This window comes from Stegostoma tigrinum, chromosome 36 (assembly GCF_030684315.1).
Source record: "Stegostoma tigrinum isolate sSteTig4 chromosome 36, sSteTig4.hap1, whole genome shotgun sequence".
NCBI classification, from domain to species: domain Eukaryota; kingdom Metazoa; phylum Chordata; class Chondrichthyes; order Orectolobiformes; family Stegostomatidae; genus Stegostoma; species Stegostoma tigrinum.
This window is the reverse complement of record NC_081389.1, coordinates 18,811,686-18,828,062: the sequence shown is the minus strand read 5'-3', so window position 1 is coordinate 18,828,062 and position 16,377 is coordinate 18,811,686. Positions and strand designations below refer to the sequence as shown.

General features: G+C 42.1%; 1 protein-coding gene across 3 annotated transcripts in view; it reads right to left on the bottom strand.

The window, feature by feature from the left end:
- The window catches only part of stra6 (signaling receptor and transporter of retinol STRA6), a 49,983-nt gene extending 33,838 nt beyond the window's left edge, over window positions 1-16,145 (bottom strand). Inside the window, exons 1-4 of one of the 3 annotated variants that reach the window (XM_048520542.2) lie at window positions 15,892-16,145; window positions 5,150-5,449; window positions 4,992-5,055; window positions 3,157-3,242 (exon numbers count right to left, since the gene is read on the bottom strand). In XM_048520542.2, coding sequence (XP_048376499.1) covers window positions 3,157-3,242; window positions 4,992-5,055; window positions 5,150-5,253 — 254 coding nt within the window. In that variant the 5' untranslated portion in view covers window positions 5,254-5,449; window positions 15,892-16,145. Of the gene's footprint in view, window positions 1-3,156; window positions 3,243-4,991; window positions 5,056-5,149; window positions 5,450-15,891 lie in introns of those variants that run through there. The other 2 variants (XM_048520541.2, XM_048520543.2) reach the window with 2 other exon arrangements.
- Between the last annotated feature and the right edge of the window lie 232 nt (window positions 16,146-16,377).

Here is a 16,377-nt window from a genome sequence, read left to right as displayed (position 1 = left end):
GGCCAATCCACCTAAACTGCTCACCTTTAGACTGCGGGAGGAAACCAGTGCACCCAGAGGAAACCCTTGCAGAGATGGGGAGAATGTACAAAGTCCACATAGACAGTCGCCCAAGGATGGAATCGAATCTGGGTCCATGGTGCTGTGGGGAAACAGTGTTGATTGCTGAGCCACTGTACCATTCCAAAACAGTGGGGCACAGCACAGTAAAAACATGCCAAGGCTTCATAAGAGCTACACCAAATGATAACCATGGAACAGTGAGCCACACAAGGGGCTATTAGCAGCGAGTCAGAGAGATAGCACTAAGATCTGTGACCTCTTGCCAGAACACTCATTTTCTCTCCATTTTCTGTTTTGTTTTAACAGCAGTTTTTTTTACATTTAATGGATTCACTGGGAAGATGTACAATGGCTATTTCTTCCTGTAGAAGTCTCTTTTCCTGTTGATATGTTCTGGAGTGTTTCAGTTTATGGGGTGACAGAATGAGACAATGTGGCAGTTCCACTACACTAAGAGCCCTGAAACAGCACTGAACAATGCTCCCAGCTCTCTCTCAACAGTAGAATCTTTCCGTTTAAAATGTTAAGTTTCAGGAAGTACCAAAATAAAGTGGTCTGATGCATTTCAACCAATCCCAAACCCTTTTATGAAACAGGATTGATCCTTGTGGATCTGTTCCCAGTGAATCCCACTTCACTTGAGATTTAGCCAAGCACCTGGATTAACAGCTGAACTTAACTCCATTCTGAATCAGAAACTTGGCTTTAATATAAAACTCATGTGGTTTCTGAGAGACTTGATATTAGTAGCAATGAACAGAAACAAAAAAAAACCCTAAGCAGCCACTCAAACTGTAGAAACTCTTAATGAGGTTTGGCTGTAGTGATCACTGCAGAATAGCGTTACACATACAAAAAGTGGGGATTGACCTATATTTTTTCTTGGAAACGCTAAGGTTTCAAATCCCACTTTAATGAGGCTCCCCTCCGGCTGAATCATCAATGGACACACAGGATGTTTCAGGGAAGAACAAAGGGAGAAAGATAAAGATTTATTCCAATCTTTTCTTAAAGCATGCTCGTTGCTCAGACCTTTGAGTATAGGAGTTAGGACATTACATTGAGGTTGTACAGGATGTTGGTGAAGCCACTTCTGGAGTAATGTGTCCAGTTCTGGTCACCCTGTTATAGGAAGGATATAATTAAACTGCAGACGGTTCAGAAGTGATTTACCAGGGAGTCGCTGTGTACGGACAGTTTGAGTTATACGGAGAGTCCAGGACCTTTTTTAAAACATTCGTGCATAGGACGCTGAGGGGTGACCTTATAGAGGTTTATAAAAAGATGACAGATATAAATAAAGTCAATGGCAGGTATGTTTTCCCTAGGGTGGGGGAACTACAAGACGAGGCTGTTGTATTTTTAAGGTGAGAGGAGAAAGATTTTTTAAAAATGAGCAGCAGATTTTTTTTTTGAAAACACAGAGGGTGGTTCATGTGTGGAAAGAACTTCCGGAGGAAGTGGAGGACGTGGGTACAGTTACAATGTTTAAAAGACATTTAGAGAAGTAGATGAATAGCAAATGTTACGAGGCGTATGGGTCATGTGCAGACAGATGGGACTAGTTTAGTTTGGGATTATGGCTGGCAACGGACTGAAAGATCTGTTTCCACGCTGTATGATTCTATGACTCTATAATAGGGACACCTTCCATAATAATAGATCACCAGGCCTTTTATTGTTGTGAAGAAGAAATTGCTTCACTCTCAATGTAAGTGTGGCTGTTAATCCAGGTACTCAGATGAATTTGGAGTGGAGTGGGATTCACCGGGAACAGATCCACAAGGATCAATCCTGTTTCGTAAAAGGGTTTGGCAATTGGTCGAAATGCATCAGACCACTTTTTTTTTGGTACTTTCTGAAAGTTAACATTTAAAGGGAGGGATTCTGCCTTGTTCAATGCTGATCTGTCAGAGAGAGCTAAGAGCATTTATTCATGTGTTCAGTGCTGCTTGAGGTCTGTTAGTATAGCATCATAACTGTTATATTATCTCATTCTGTCACCCACCCCAAAACTGAAATACTCCAGAACGTATCAGGAAAACAGACTTCTACAGGAAGAAACAGCCATTGCACATCTCCCCACCAAATCCATCAAAAGAAAAAAAAAACCCTCTTGTTGTAATAAAACAGCAGACACTGACAATACTCACCAGAGCTGGCAGTACTTGGAGAAACAGCGTTCTGACGCAAGGTCACAGACCTGAACATTAAACTTTGTGTTGTCTGGTGCACCTCATGAAGCCTTGTGGCGTTTTTAATGTGGGCTGTATAGTGAGTGGCTACAAATGGTTCAGAATTAAGTCAAGGTAAATTCGACACAGTCCTAACAGACTGTAGGACAGCTCTCTAATGCGGGGGGGGGGGGGGGGGGTGGGGAGGAGCAAGAGAGAGCGCGAGAGAAAAAGCACAAGTGGGGGATGGGAAGAGAGAGACAGAAGGAGACAGTGGCGGGGAGAAAGACAGGCAGGCAGGCAGAGACAGAGAAGCAAGGGGGAAGAGACACACACACACACACACACACACACAGGACTGCTGGCGATTTAACCCGAGAGTCCCACACCTTAGACAAGGGGCAAGGTTGAGAAGATGGAACCTTCAGGGTAATATCAGCCACAGGAATTGAACCCGCACCATTGGCATTACTGTGTTAAAAGGCAGCCATCCAGCCAACTGAGCTAACAAACCCCGTTTTAGAATTATTTATGAGTAGATCACTTTACCTTAGGGGGACGTAAACCCAAGTAGCTTGGACAGTTCCAGCTTATAAATGTACTCGGAGGAGCAAAAACAGATGAAAAAAGAAAAAATAGATTTAAAACCAGGCCATGCCTGAACGGGGTTGTAGCCTCGTAACACAGAAGCTGGGACCGTCCTAGTAAACACAGCTGGCAAACAACTTTGTGAGCTTTAAAACGGTGTCTTTCAGCCTGAGTTAAGTAGGAGAGCTCTCAGTACTGTATGTCTAGCACATTTAACACAGTGATGTATTTACAGCAACTGTCACAGTTTGACCTGAGGAAGCCCAAAGTCTAGTTCATTCAGGGTTCAAACATTGGCCCTGAGGGAACTGAATGCGAGCAGACACTTAACTGCAACAGACCAGGCGCTCCACCGCAGCAAGTCCTGCACAGCCGTCTCCGTTTTACAAAGAAGGACAAACCGACCAGCACCGCAAGCTGATAAAAAAGACAAAGGATTCTCAGTCACAAAGCAGCAACTAGCCCCCTGCTGAAGGGTCTTGTGCAGAAAGAGATCATTCAAACAGGCCTGTTCCAATATTCATTCCACGAGATAACTGAAGTGCAGCCTAAGAAGGGCCTTTCCATAACAGCCCCAAATCTCTTTGGGAAACCACCGTTTATCAAACCTCACAACTGATTGAACATGGATTGCAGTGTGCAAGCGGGTTCCAAATTTCTGCCTTTTCATTTGTGAGTGTGTGTGTAAAAATGTTCCCCAATTCTGATCTGGCACAAATTTTTAAAACAATGCCTCCTAGTCATACAACATCAAAACAGGCCCTTCGGACCAAGCTGTCCATACCAACCTGGTTTCCTAGAACTAACTCTATTTGCCTGCATTTGGCTGGTATCCCTCTAAGCCTTTCCTATACATGTACCCATCTAAATGCCTTTAAATGCTATATTTGTACTCACTTCTACCACTTCCTCTGGCAGCTCATTCCATACATTCATCACCATCTGCCATGAAAATGTTGCGCCTCAGGTTTCTTCCCTCTGTCCTTAAACCTATATCTTCTAGCTTTGGACTTCCCTATCTTGGGGAAAAAGGCCTGGCTATTCACCTTATCTACGCTCTCATGATTTTATAACTGTCTATAAGGTCACCCCTCAGCCTCCTCTGCTCCAGGGAAAATAGCCCCAACCTATCCAGCCACTCCTTATAACTCAAACTTTCCAGTCTTGGTCACATTCTCAGTCCTAGGACAAGGAACCTGAACCCTCTACCATCAGAAATAGTCCAGACTAGTTAACTATCAGTTCCCATGTCACTTCCTCAAACGAGGAAATCCCTTTCACCATCAGTCTCTCCTTGCCTGCTAATTTAAACGCTCTACTCCTGGTGATGGTGTGGGTCAATCTTAACAGAGACCTGTTTAATATTCGCACCTCAGTGAGGGGTCGTGCACTCCAAATATTCCTCGCAACTTTAATTTCAAATCAGCTGGGGTGGAAGGGGAGAAAAAAAGTCAGTGAAAGACTTTTGATCTTTGCTGTTTGTGACGAAAGCCTTTGAGGACTGGAAATGTAAGATTCGATGTTCTGAGAAAGGAAACCACTTTTCATAACTAGGGAGCTCAGGGTGTGATCCCATTCTTTCATGGAATATTGTCACTGTCGGCAAGGCCACAATTTGTTCATCCTCAATTTTCTCTGATGTGAGTGAATGTAGATGCCTGCTAAGAATCAACCACGTTGTTGTGGGTCAGGAGTCACATGTAGATAAGGACATTAGTGAACCAGACTTTTTTTTTTAAAAATGCCAATTGATGATATTATTTATGTATTGCAGAGACTAATTTTATATTCAAGATCACATTCATTTCATTTAAGTTCCACCAGCTGCCTTGCTGGGATTTGAACCCACGTTCCCAGTGTATTGTCCTAGACCCCTGAATTACCACTACACCACTGTCTCCAGAGATGGCAAGTTTAGCACCATTACACTTTGTCAGTGCTGTACCAAGGCTGTCAGGAGCAATGAAGTTTAAAATCTTGCAACGTATGTCAAAACAGTAAGAAAAAAGACCCAGAATAATGACAGAAGAAGTGGATTTAACTTTTTCTCCAAAAACATCAAAATGACTGAAATCTTGAAATGAGAAAAGTTGACTTGAGAATCAAAGACATTTGCTATAACGCACATGCTAAAAGCTGAATGGAGTAAAGAGACATAAAACTTACAGATACCACTGCCGCGCACACATGGTACAACTCAACTGGGATAGTGGGATCACAGGACGTTACACTACAGAACAAAACAAAAAAAAAGTGATGAGTACTCAGCACAGTTAAAGGGAAAGCAAACTGAAATTAAGAATAGAATCAGAATGAAAACGTACTCAGCAGGAGGGGTGGTCGGATCCAAACGATCGTCAATGTACCAGTCCGAGTAATCCAGGAAATCAGGCTCGTCAATGTCCAAAGAATCATTCCTGGAATCCATTCTATGCACTGTATCTCACTTGGTCAATGAGCCCACGTAAAGTTGTTCAGGTCCTTAGACTGTTGTCTTGTGGTGCCTTGCGTGACTGATCTGGATTAATGGCCAAAGCTGTAAAGTACAAAGGCTCCTCTTGACAAATGGTTCTCTCTCGCCTTCCCTTACAAGTTGTGTTAACACCTCCAGTTCCAACTTCACACTGTGAACAGTGTTTGTTAAATAACTGGTCAGCTTTATTGTCAAACCAATCTGTTGTAGGATCAATGGTTACACATGTACAGGCAGACATACAAAATGCTAAAATACACTCAATATGACCCAGCTTATGAATTTATCAAGGAAGGCATGTTCCATTTAAAGCAATCTAGTTCAAAATATCTTACAGTAAGGAGATACTGTAGAGAATTGTTTCTAAGTCCAGTAATCATATATTATGCCATAATTATAATGATCACTAATGTGGAATTAACTTCAATGTACAAAAAAAACCCAAAATATACTCGCTCGATTGTAATTGCATGTAAGTGGCATCTGGCAAAATGACTCTGAATCACTGCTTGCCATATTTAGAACAGGATTCACTCTCTCTGTAATAGGGGAAGTGGTCGATCAGAGTTTTGAAGTATTCAAACAAATGAACAGGAGATTAAATTGGTGTCCCAGGATGTCAGCGTTATAAATGGAGAAGGAAACACAAGCCATTCAAACTAAGAGAAGGAAGAGGGAGAAGTCTCAGCTATAAATCACCTTTCACATCTAATCTAAGGCTGTCTCGACATTTTAAGATCATCTTCATGTTTGATTTATGGAACCATTTGCATTTGGGAGCTTGCTGGGCATACTTTGACAGCATTTCTTTTTATAAAAGTGGCAATGCTTCCTTCTGGCTATATAGCACTTAGGGTCTCCCATGATCTTGGGATATCCCAACTCTGTGTGGAGTTTGCACATTCTCCCCACGTCTGTGCAGGGTTCCACCTGGTGCTCCATTTCCTCCCACAGTTCAAAAAGATTTGCAGGTTACGTGGACTGGCCATGCTAAATTGCCCGTAGCACTTAGGGATGCACAGGTTATGTTGGTTAGCTATGGAAATGCAGGGTTACTGGGATAAGGTACGGAGGTGGGTCTGGGATAGGATAGGGTGGGGGGGGGGGGGGGTTTGCGTAGAGGGATGCTCTTTGGAGGGTCCGTGCTGACCCGTTGGGCCAAATGGCCCATTTCCACAGAGTAGGAATTCTATGAACGTTGCATTTAGGATTACTTTAAGAACTCATTCACAGGATGTGGGTGTTGCTGGTTAAATCAGCATTTATTGCCCAGACAGCAGTTAAGAGTCAACAATTTTGCTGTGGTTCTGGAGTCGCATTCAGGCCAGAGGTAATGATTGCAGTTTCCTTCCCTAACGGACATTAGTGAATCAGATGGGCTTTTCCACAATGGTTTAGACTTTTAATCCATCTTTTAAAAATTGAATTCAAATTCCACCATCTGCCGTGATGGGATTCAAACTCAAGTCCCCATTCTGGGTCTCTGGGTTAACAGTTCAGCAATAACACCACTGGCACGTCATCTCCCCAGGTGGATGTTTAAAACATAGATCCTGCGGCAATTTTGAAACCCACCCCCCGTAATTATCTCTAAAAACTCAACAATATCAAAAGCGGATTAACCTGCAAGTGTCACATCCTGTACATGACTTTAAAATGTGTTGGAACAACCTGGGGTCAAGAAAAGCACTGAATAAACAAAGGTCTTTGAAGCCAAGCAAAGCCGTTTTTACACAAGATTCTGTTTTCTGAAGCACCCTAAAACAATAAATACCTTGTCATTGGAGATAAATGGGCAGAATGTTGAGAGTTTAAAAGAGGACATTCCAGAATTCTGCGTAAATATTTGTGTTAGAGTTGAATTACACACCCTTACTGAAATGAAGGAAAACTGAGGTACAAACTCTATCAATTGTCCTGTGGTACAAGAGATAAGTCATACAGCATCTTCTCCACACGCACTGGTTAAATCTTCCCTTTTTAAATGCAATGATAAATACTCTTGTGAAAATTGTTAAAACACAGATCGTGACGCCCTATAAATTTTCATTATTATCACTTCCGAAGATTAAAGAAGTTGGAGTATATTTTCCCCTCCCCTCAAATGCATAACCCAAACAATTAGCAAAGGATCACAGTCAAGTGTTTGCTGTTCTACCGTATTAGCTTTAATTAATGGATTAACTATGACCTGGACTAGTCCACAATGCAGGCAAGATCATAAACCCACTGAACAATCCCATGACTTTCTCTAAGAAAAATACTTTGGTTCATCAATTTTTTTTCCCCCCTAAAATCAACCACTTTGGACAGATGATAATACATTGAGTCGCCATGATTTAATTCCATGCACAGCAAAAGTTCACACTTTGTTTTTTTCTAAAATATGTTCTATCCCAAATTATTTCTTACTACTGCCCAATTTAGATTTAGGACATCTTGTGACACAATGGGTCGTGTCCCTGCCCCTGGGCTAGAAGCTCCAGGTTCAATTCGCAGGCCGGGGCTGTCATGTGTAGAGAGAATTCTGACAGCGGAGTTCAAAAGGTTGGTAATCAGCCTGGGAAATCCTTCGACTAATTCAACCAAAAGGAGAAAGGCAAAAGGAAAACACATGTGAGAAGATATACTTTAAAAATAATTTGGAGAACGGAACAGTTGTCACAATCCCTACTCAGTACAGGACAAGGGTTGAATCTGGGGATCACTGGTTCATGTAGCATCTCAGCAGTTTGTGGTTTCCACAACACCACTTCCCACCAACTTGTTGTGACTCCATTCAGAAGCTTGAAAATGGTCACGGCCACTCAGTGAGAACTGAGAGAGAAGGTAAATCATCTGGTGGGAGTGGCAAGTCATGAGAGGGAGCAGGGCAACGTTTCTGATGTGGAGCAGCTCTTAAGGGAAAAAAAAACTTAGAAGTCCAAAATTTTAGCTGGCAACCCCAGCTGAGGTTCCTGCCCTGCAGTTAAGGGAACCCTGTTCCAAAGCGGTGTTGTGCAATACAGCAAATGACTGGAACTGACTTCTCAAGCCAAATACACCATTCCGTGTGTCCTCTGGGATTAACTCCATCATGATGACACTGTCGCTTTAAAAGGTTATTTTGTCCTGGCTTTTGTTTTGAAGAGAGGTTGTAAGGCAGAGGTGTCGAGCTGCCTCGAAGCAAGTAAACAATTTGAGAGGCCTTGGGGGTTTTATTTTGAAGTTGGAATGATAGAAGCAGCTTGGATGTGGCCTACTGTCACAAGACCAGGCCTTCTAGTTTTTTTTTTAAAAAAAGCTTTTGGGTTTTGTTTTAAGCAGGAGCCTTTAGCGTCTCACAAGAGTCAGAAGCCTCAGTGAGCATCTCCTTGCTGCTACTTCCTCTGAATTTTCTTTTGATTTTTTTTTCCCCTCCTGGATTGGAGAACTACATGTGAGAATCGATGTCTGAATTTGCCTTTTTGCCGAGGGATGTGTTTATGGGATGTTACTATAGTGGAACAGTTAATTAGTCATAGGTACCGTATCTATTATTTGTATCTATATATTATTATCTAGTATTTTAATTATAATGTTTAAATATATTGGTGTTTTGCTTAATATAAACTAGTTTGACCAGTCGCATTGCACCTGGAACACAGCACTTCACACTTACCTTTAAAACAGTGACATTCTACATTCTTTAAATATTTTGAAGGGATCACCTGGTCCATAACACCATACACTCAACATTCCTCCTGTTGCTCACCATACTTGGTTACCAAAAACTCTGTCAATTGCAGTTTTAAAATGAACTCATCCGGCATTAATTGGTATTTCTAGAAGCTTCCATTACCATCTCCATGAGGATGTGTTCCCAGTTCCAGTCTGTAAAAGCCTAATTTTTAAACTTACTCCAATTGTAGACACAGTAAACTACGGAAATAGTTTCTTACAGTCTACCTGATCCGTTTCCCTTTAATAATTTAAAATTGTTGATCAAAATGCCCCTTGAACTGCTGAATTCCAGAGCACACAATTTGTACAGTTATGGTCTGGTCACAGGTGTGGATTCCACTCTAATCCCACAAAATTTTAGTCTAAAGCATTTCAGGTGATCAAAATCCAGGTTGAATTTACTTTGCACCTGGATAGTGTGTTAATTATATCTACTGATTCCGCAAGAAAGCGTGTCACATCAAGCAACAACGACCCAACACTGCTTTCCATTTTGTCACAGGCGCACAAACAGGTTAGAGTTCAATCAACATGAATATAAGAATCTTAAGCTCAGATGCACAACAGCTATCTATCACAGATCAGACACATCTTGTTTAACTCTTAGCCAGATGTGGCTAATTTACTGAACAACAGTGTCTTAAATCCACCAGGTCATAAGGCCTGCTGATGTCTCCTTCCTCGAGGCATCTGATTTATGCTGCTACTTATCTGATCACATGATCTGTAGATTTAGTCCAGTGTTACCGTTGTCTTCTCTAGGTTAAAAGGTTGTGGGTTCAAGGCCGACTCCCACCATTTGGCTGCTGGGCTCAAATAAGGGTCACAACTCTGCCCTGTGTCGAAGGCAGTCACCAAGGAGAAACTTGCTACAAGTTGGTCAACAAGTTGCTGGAGGGCAGCCTTGCCACCCAATTTAGCGACTGCCAGCAGCATCTCAAATACGGCGGGTCGTTAGGAAGCCCCAACCAACACCAAGTTCAGAGGGGTGCAGCCTCCAAGCGAGGCGGGAGGGAGGGGTGCCTCAATTCATAACAACCTTTTAAATTCAGCAGCTGGGCTAATCTTCTCTGTAGCACTACCAGGGTGGATGGGAACCTGTCTACAGTGCAGCCTGTATGCCATCGTGCACACGTTTGTCATTATTTATAGAATCTTATCATCGCTGCCGAAACTAGTTGATCGTCGGTCGCATACTTGATTCACACTGAAGATGTGACAAGTGGAATGTGTGTGTACTTTTGGTCTCCTGGTCGTGAAGTTAAGAGTCAACCACACTACTGAGAGTCTGGAGTCACATGTGGGATCTGTCTTGTAAGGACGGCAGATTTCCTTCCCTAGAGGGCACTGGTGAATGAGGTAGGTTTTTCAAAGACAATTAAATATTCTAAATTATTTCTTTATGTACTTATCCCACATCCACAATGATGACTGTTGTATAAGGGATTGAATCAGACTGTGTGATATGCTAACAAGACACAGCACATATTGTAACACAAAGCAATGCAGAATCACATGGTATGCATCTTGCCACAGGACTGCAAGGGAAAGGAATAAACAGTAAAATGTTTCAGAAGTAAAGTTGATGTTTTGCTTCCTTCCGACTCTAAATATTCTTTAGAGGCCTGATGAAGGCTTTTGACCTGAAGCACTGATTTGCTTGCTCCTCGGATGCTGTCTGACTTGCTGCACTTTACCAGCTCCACATATTTTGACTCTAGCTTCCAGCATCTGAAGTCCTTTTTGTCTCTAAATATTCCTGCATCTGAAAGGGCTCCCAAGATTGAGTTAGTATTCCCAGCCCATTATTGTGGATGCACACTACCTGTATCCATAATTTTGATATAGCAACTTTTACTGAAGCAACATTTTAGGGTGGCACAGTGCCTCAGTGGTTAGCATTGCAGTCATACAGCACCAGGGACCTGGGTTCAATTCCAGCCTTGGTGACTGTGTGGAGTTTGCACATTCTCCTTGGGTTTCCTCTGGGTGCTCCAGTTTCCTCCTACTATCCAAAGATGTGCAGGTTAGGTGGATTGACCATGCTAAATTGCCCCATAGTGTCCAGGAATGTGTAGGTTAGGAGGATTAGCCATGCAAAATACAGCATAAGGGGTGGGATGGGGGACCTTGGTAGGATGCTCTTTGGAGAGTTGGTATGGACTTTTTGGGTTGAATGACCCGTTTCCACACTGAAGAGATACTATGAACAACTTTATGTAGTAAAAATCCCAAAGCACTTCACAGGGGCACAATCAGATACAGTTGGACAATGAGTCACAGAAGGAAGATGGGTGACTTTTGCTCAGACAAAGAGAAGGGTTTTAAGAAGCGTCTTGACAGAGAGACAGAGATTTAGGGAGATAACTGCAGAGGGGACAATGAAAATTGGAGATGCTCATCTGTAGTGTTAAAGGGAAAATTTTGAATTGCTTTTTTTAAAAGGGCAGATTAAGGGAATTTTACTCCAAAAGGAATCAGTGCTACCAACAATTTTGGTAGGAGCTGCCAGGTGCAAAAAAATGGTAAAAATGTTCATATTTTCCCCACAGCACAAAATTTGTTCTGCAAAGCAAACATTCCTTCAATAAAACAGCATTGGAATTTTAAGTTATTTCTTTAAATGCAACAAGTTTTAAGTATTAGAAAGAAACTTTGCTAGCCACACTGTGTGAAGTACAATTGTTACTTAAAACAAAGCTGGCTTTATGGTCCATTAAGAATGTCGAGAATGTCTCGCTGTTTGAACAACATATCTAACAGAATTATTTGAAGAACATATTTAAGATTATCGTCAGATCTTTGCAACATTTTAAAAAGTGTTGCTGCATTTCCCTGATCTTTGATTTCAAGGGATGTAACCCTCAGTGTGTAACTGTTTTGCAAGAGATATTTTACTTTATAACAATTAAGAGATTGATTAGGAGACAAGTGTCACCAATGAACATAATTTAAAATGCTAATATAATACAGGTTTTTTCTTGTCCCTAAAGAAAGGTACCTACATTTCTATAGCAGCTTTCAGGATGTTCAGACACTTCACAGTCAATAAAGTATAAGTGTGGTTCCAATTGTAACATAGAAATTGTGGTAACCAAGGTGCACCTAGAAAGCTCCCAAATCATCATGATTTTCTGGTTTCACATGTTAATTGACAGGCAGATGTCAGGGAGAACTTCTTGGTGCTATTTCAAAAAAAAAAGGGCCATGGGATCTTTTATATACCCCCCAAGAAGTCTTAGTCTAACATTTCGCTTGAAAGATGGCACATTGGCAATCAAACAAATCCTCAGTACTACACTGGAAGTGTCAGCCTAGATTTAAGGTTGAGTCTCTGCAGTAGGATGTGAAACCACAACCTTTTTAATTCCGAGGACAGAGGACACTACTAACTGCTTTGGGCGATAAATAGTTGTAAACAGTTTATAAACTGTCTCTGGTTATCTCCAGTGCATTGTAACTGGAGCCAGAGATCAAATAAAAGCTTTGTAGGTCAGTCACTCACAAACAGTAGTCAATTAATAACTACATTTTAAACTTTGGCAGAACATTTCTTTTTCAAAAATGATAAACATTGCAAGGCACGGAACACAATACAAATAGATGGGTGCCAAGGTGATGGACATTTAAAAGTCGCTGGACACTGAGTATTGTGCAAACCTTTTGGGCTCTGTATCAAAGACACAGAGATACTGGATAAAAAGCAAGAAAAAGACCATAAAATCATAGGATTAGAAATAGGTCTGCCATTCAAAGAGATCACGGCAGATCTAATAATCCTCAAATGTCATTTCTGAAGAAGGGTCTAGATCCAAAACATCAGCCTTCCTGCTCCTCTGATGCTGCTTGGCCTGCTGTGTTCACCCAGCTCTACACCTTATTATATCACTCAACTCCACTCTCCTGCTTTGACCTCAAACCTTGATTCCCTCACCTATTAAAATCTGTCCATTTCTAAAATGACCAGAATTGAGAGATTACAACAATCAGAAAAACTAAAAAAAATCTCTGCTATACAAAGATGGTGGCCAAATAGTTTCTATATCTTAGACCAAGATTCAATAACTTAGCAATATTCTAAATATAGGAACAGGAGTAGGCCATTCAGCCCTGGAGCTTGTTCTGCCATTCAATAAGCTCATGGTTAATTGAGACTGTGACCCAGGTGTTAGAATCTTCAACTGGTGGAATATCAGTGCCATTAAATTGCTCAACCTGAATGAAAAAAAAGCTAGGGATCATGAATATAAGGTAGTTGCCAATCCAACATGGAGGTTGCAGGAACAGCAACTCATATTCCGCCTGGGAACTCTGCAGCCATATGGTATCAATGTGGACTTCACCAGTTTCAAAATCTCCCCTTCCCCTACTGCATCCCTAAACCAGCCCAGTTCATCCCCTCCCCCCACTGCACCACACAACCAGCCCAGCTCTTCCCCCCCCACCCACTGCATCCCAAAACCAGTCCAACCTGTCTCTGCCTCCCTAACTGGTTCTTCCTCTCACCCATCCCTTCCTCCCACCCCAAGCCGCACCCCCAGCTACCTACTAACCTCATCCCACCTCCTTGACCTGTCCGTCTTCCCTGGACTGACCTATCCCCTCCCTACCTCCCCACCTACACTCTCTCCACCTATCTTCTTTTCTCTCCATCTTCGGTCTGCCTCCCCCTCTCTCCCTATTTATTCCAGTTCCCTCCCCCCATCCCCCTCTCTGATGAAGGGTCTAGGCCCGAAACGTCAGCTTTTGTGCTCCTGGGATGCTGCTTGACCTGCTGTGTTCATCCAGCCTCACATTTTATTATCTTGGAATCTCCAGCATTTGCAGTTCCCATTATCTCTGAACTTGGATGACACCTCTTAACCCAGAAAAAGTGGAACTCGCTACCACAAGGAATATCTGAAGCAAACAACACGGACTTATTTCAGGGGAAGGTATATGAACATACAAGAGAGAATGGAATTGAGGAGAAACATATGAATCAGAACAGGAAGGGGACATTGGTGTCTCAAGCATGCTTTGCCATTCAATAAGATAATTTGTTATCTGATTATAGTGTCCACATTCCCTCTTACATTGTCCCCCCCCCACCAATAATCCTTATTCCTTTATTTTCCTAGTTCAAACTATGAAAGACATTAAAAGTGAACTATTGTGATCAGAGATAATGGGAACTGCAGATGCTGGAGAATCCAAGATAACAAAGTGTGGAGCTGGATGAACACAGCAGGCCAAGCAGCATCTTAGGAGCACAAAAGCTGACATTTCGGGCCAGGGTCTAGGCCTGAAACGTCAGCTTTTGTGCTCCTGAGATGCTGCTTGGCCTGCTGTGTTCATCCAGCTTCACACTTTGTTATCTTAAAAGTAAACTATTACCTATTTCTTTATTCTTCTGTTACTCTATGGAGTAATGCCTAATGTTAAAACTCTTGTTTCTCCTACTACTTTGTATCTATTCTTTCTTTCAGGTACCTAAGATGGTACTATGTGCGGCAACATTATACACTTTTCACTGTACGCCTGTACTTAACTATTTGTGACAATAAAATCTAAAATCTAATATCTTTGACTCTCTTGTTAATCAAGAATCTGTCCATCTCTGCCTTGAAAATACTGACATGGCTTTGAGTGGCCGAATGGCCCGAGTAGGTGCTGTACATTAAAAGTGAACAATTGGCTTGCAAGCCAAATATCGGAAGCTTTCAGAAAAGCATCAGTGAATAAAGTGAAGCACTGCAGCATTGGAGCCCGAGGAGTGACCTTATATAGATTTATTAAATCATAAAAGAGAGGCATGGATAAGGGAGTCCAATACTACAGGGCATAGGTTTAAGCTGAGGGGGGCAGGATTAAAAAGGGGCCTAAGGAGTAACTTTTTCACGCAGAGGGTGGTGTATGCATGGAATGAGCTGACAGAGGAAGTGATGGAGGCTGGTACAATTACGACATTTAAAAGGTACCTCTGGGTATATGAATAGGACAGGTTTAGAAGGATATGGGCCAAATGCTGGGACTACATTAATTTAGGATACCTGGTCAGCACTGACAAGTTAGACCAGAACGTCCGTTTCCATGCTTCTATGTACAGATTCTATGAATCTACTGAGAAAGCCGGATATTTGAAATACAAGCAGAAAGTACTGGAGAAACTCAGCTGGTCATGCAGCATCTCTGGAGAGAGAGAAACAAGAGTTATATCCCAGTCATAAATGACTCAAAGTGTTAACTCTACTTTCTCTCTCCAGACTGCTGCCAGGCCTGCTGAATATCTCCAGCACTAAGCTGTTCGTATTTTAGAACACAAACAAACAGTTTGTAGTAAATTTCTCGAAGCATGTTTCTTGACCGTTCCCTCCCTACACCCACCACAAGGAACTGAAACTGATCTCCCACACTGTTCAGCAAAACTCACTGGCCGTTTTAAATGCATTGCCATCTTCATTCTCCAGTGGAGTGGGAGGCCCGTCTTTTCAGGGAAAGTTTTTTTTTGGCGGGGTGGGTAGAAAACGAGAACATTAAATCGAAGCACACCCTCGATCCATTTCAGTTCAGACTAGCCAACATATTATTTCTGCCTCAGTTTTCAACTCTCACAACCAAAGAGGGGCACTTTAAAGATAAAGTTCAGTTTGATTTGCACTGAACAAAAACTCTCGTTTGTCGCTCTGTGGAACCCGAGGAAATTTAGTTATCGAAAACAAGTGTGGGGGGGGGGGGTGCTGAATCAAGAAAACACAAGTTTTATCCACTTTCCGTAAACAAGTTAGTTACATCCAGAACATTGTACATTGGTTTCCAAAATAACATAACGCTAAATGATACAATACAAGCTATCAACTGCAATAGTTTATAAACATACACATATATATATAAAATAACGTTGCCGTTTACCTCTTTCCATTTGACGAGACCAGAAGACAAAACTCCCTTACTAAAGCGTCTCTTTGGGATTCTGAAGTCCCGAGAGTCTGAGTCTTAAAGGTAAAGTCCAAGCAATGCAACCACCCTCCGCGTTACATAACCCATTGCAGGAGGAGGGGCACTTTAAGAGGATGTGCTCCATTGCCCAGGTACGCTGGCTGTGGCGGTGGATCAAGGTGAACTGTTGCTCTAGTGACTATTCTGTAGCACTGTATTCCCGGATACATAAGGGCAAATCTTCCATTGGGTGTGCCGCTTTTAGCAATGACTTATCTCGTGCGCCAGGTCTGTGCAAGGAGAAAACTCAAACAAAAGTAGTTTTCAGCTGCTGTGTTCTCTGTGAAAACCTTCAGCTGCTTTATCATAACATTTTGGCTTGGGTGTTGGGGGGGGGGGGTGTGGGGGAAGATATGCTTTAGTCCAGGTTTTGTTCAGTCTTCCACTCATCAGAAGAAT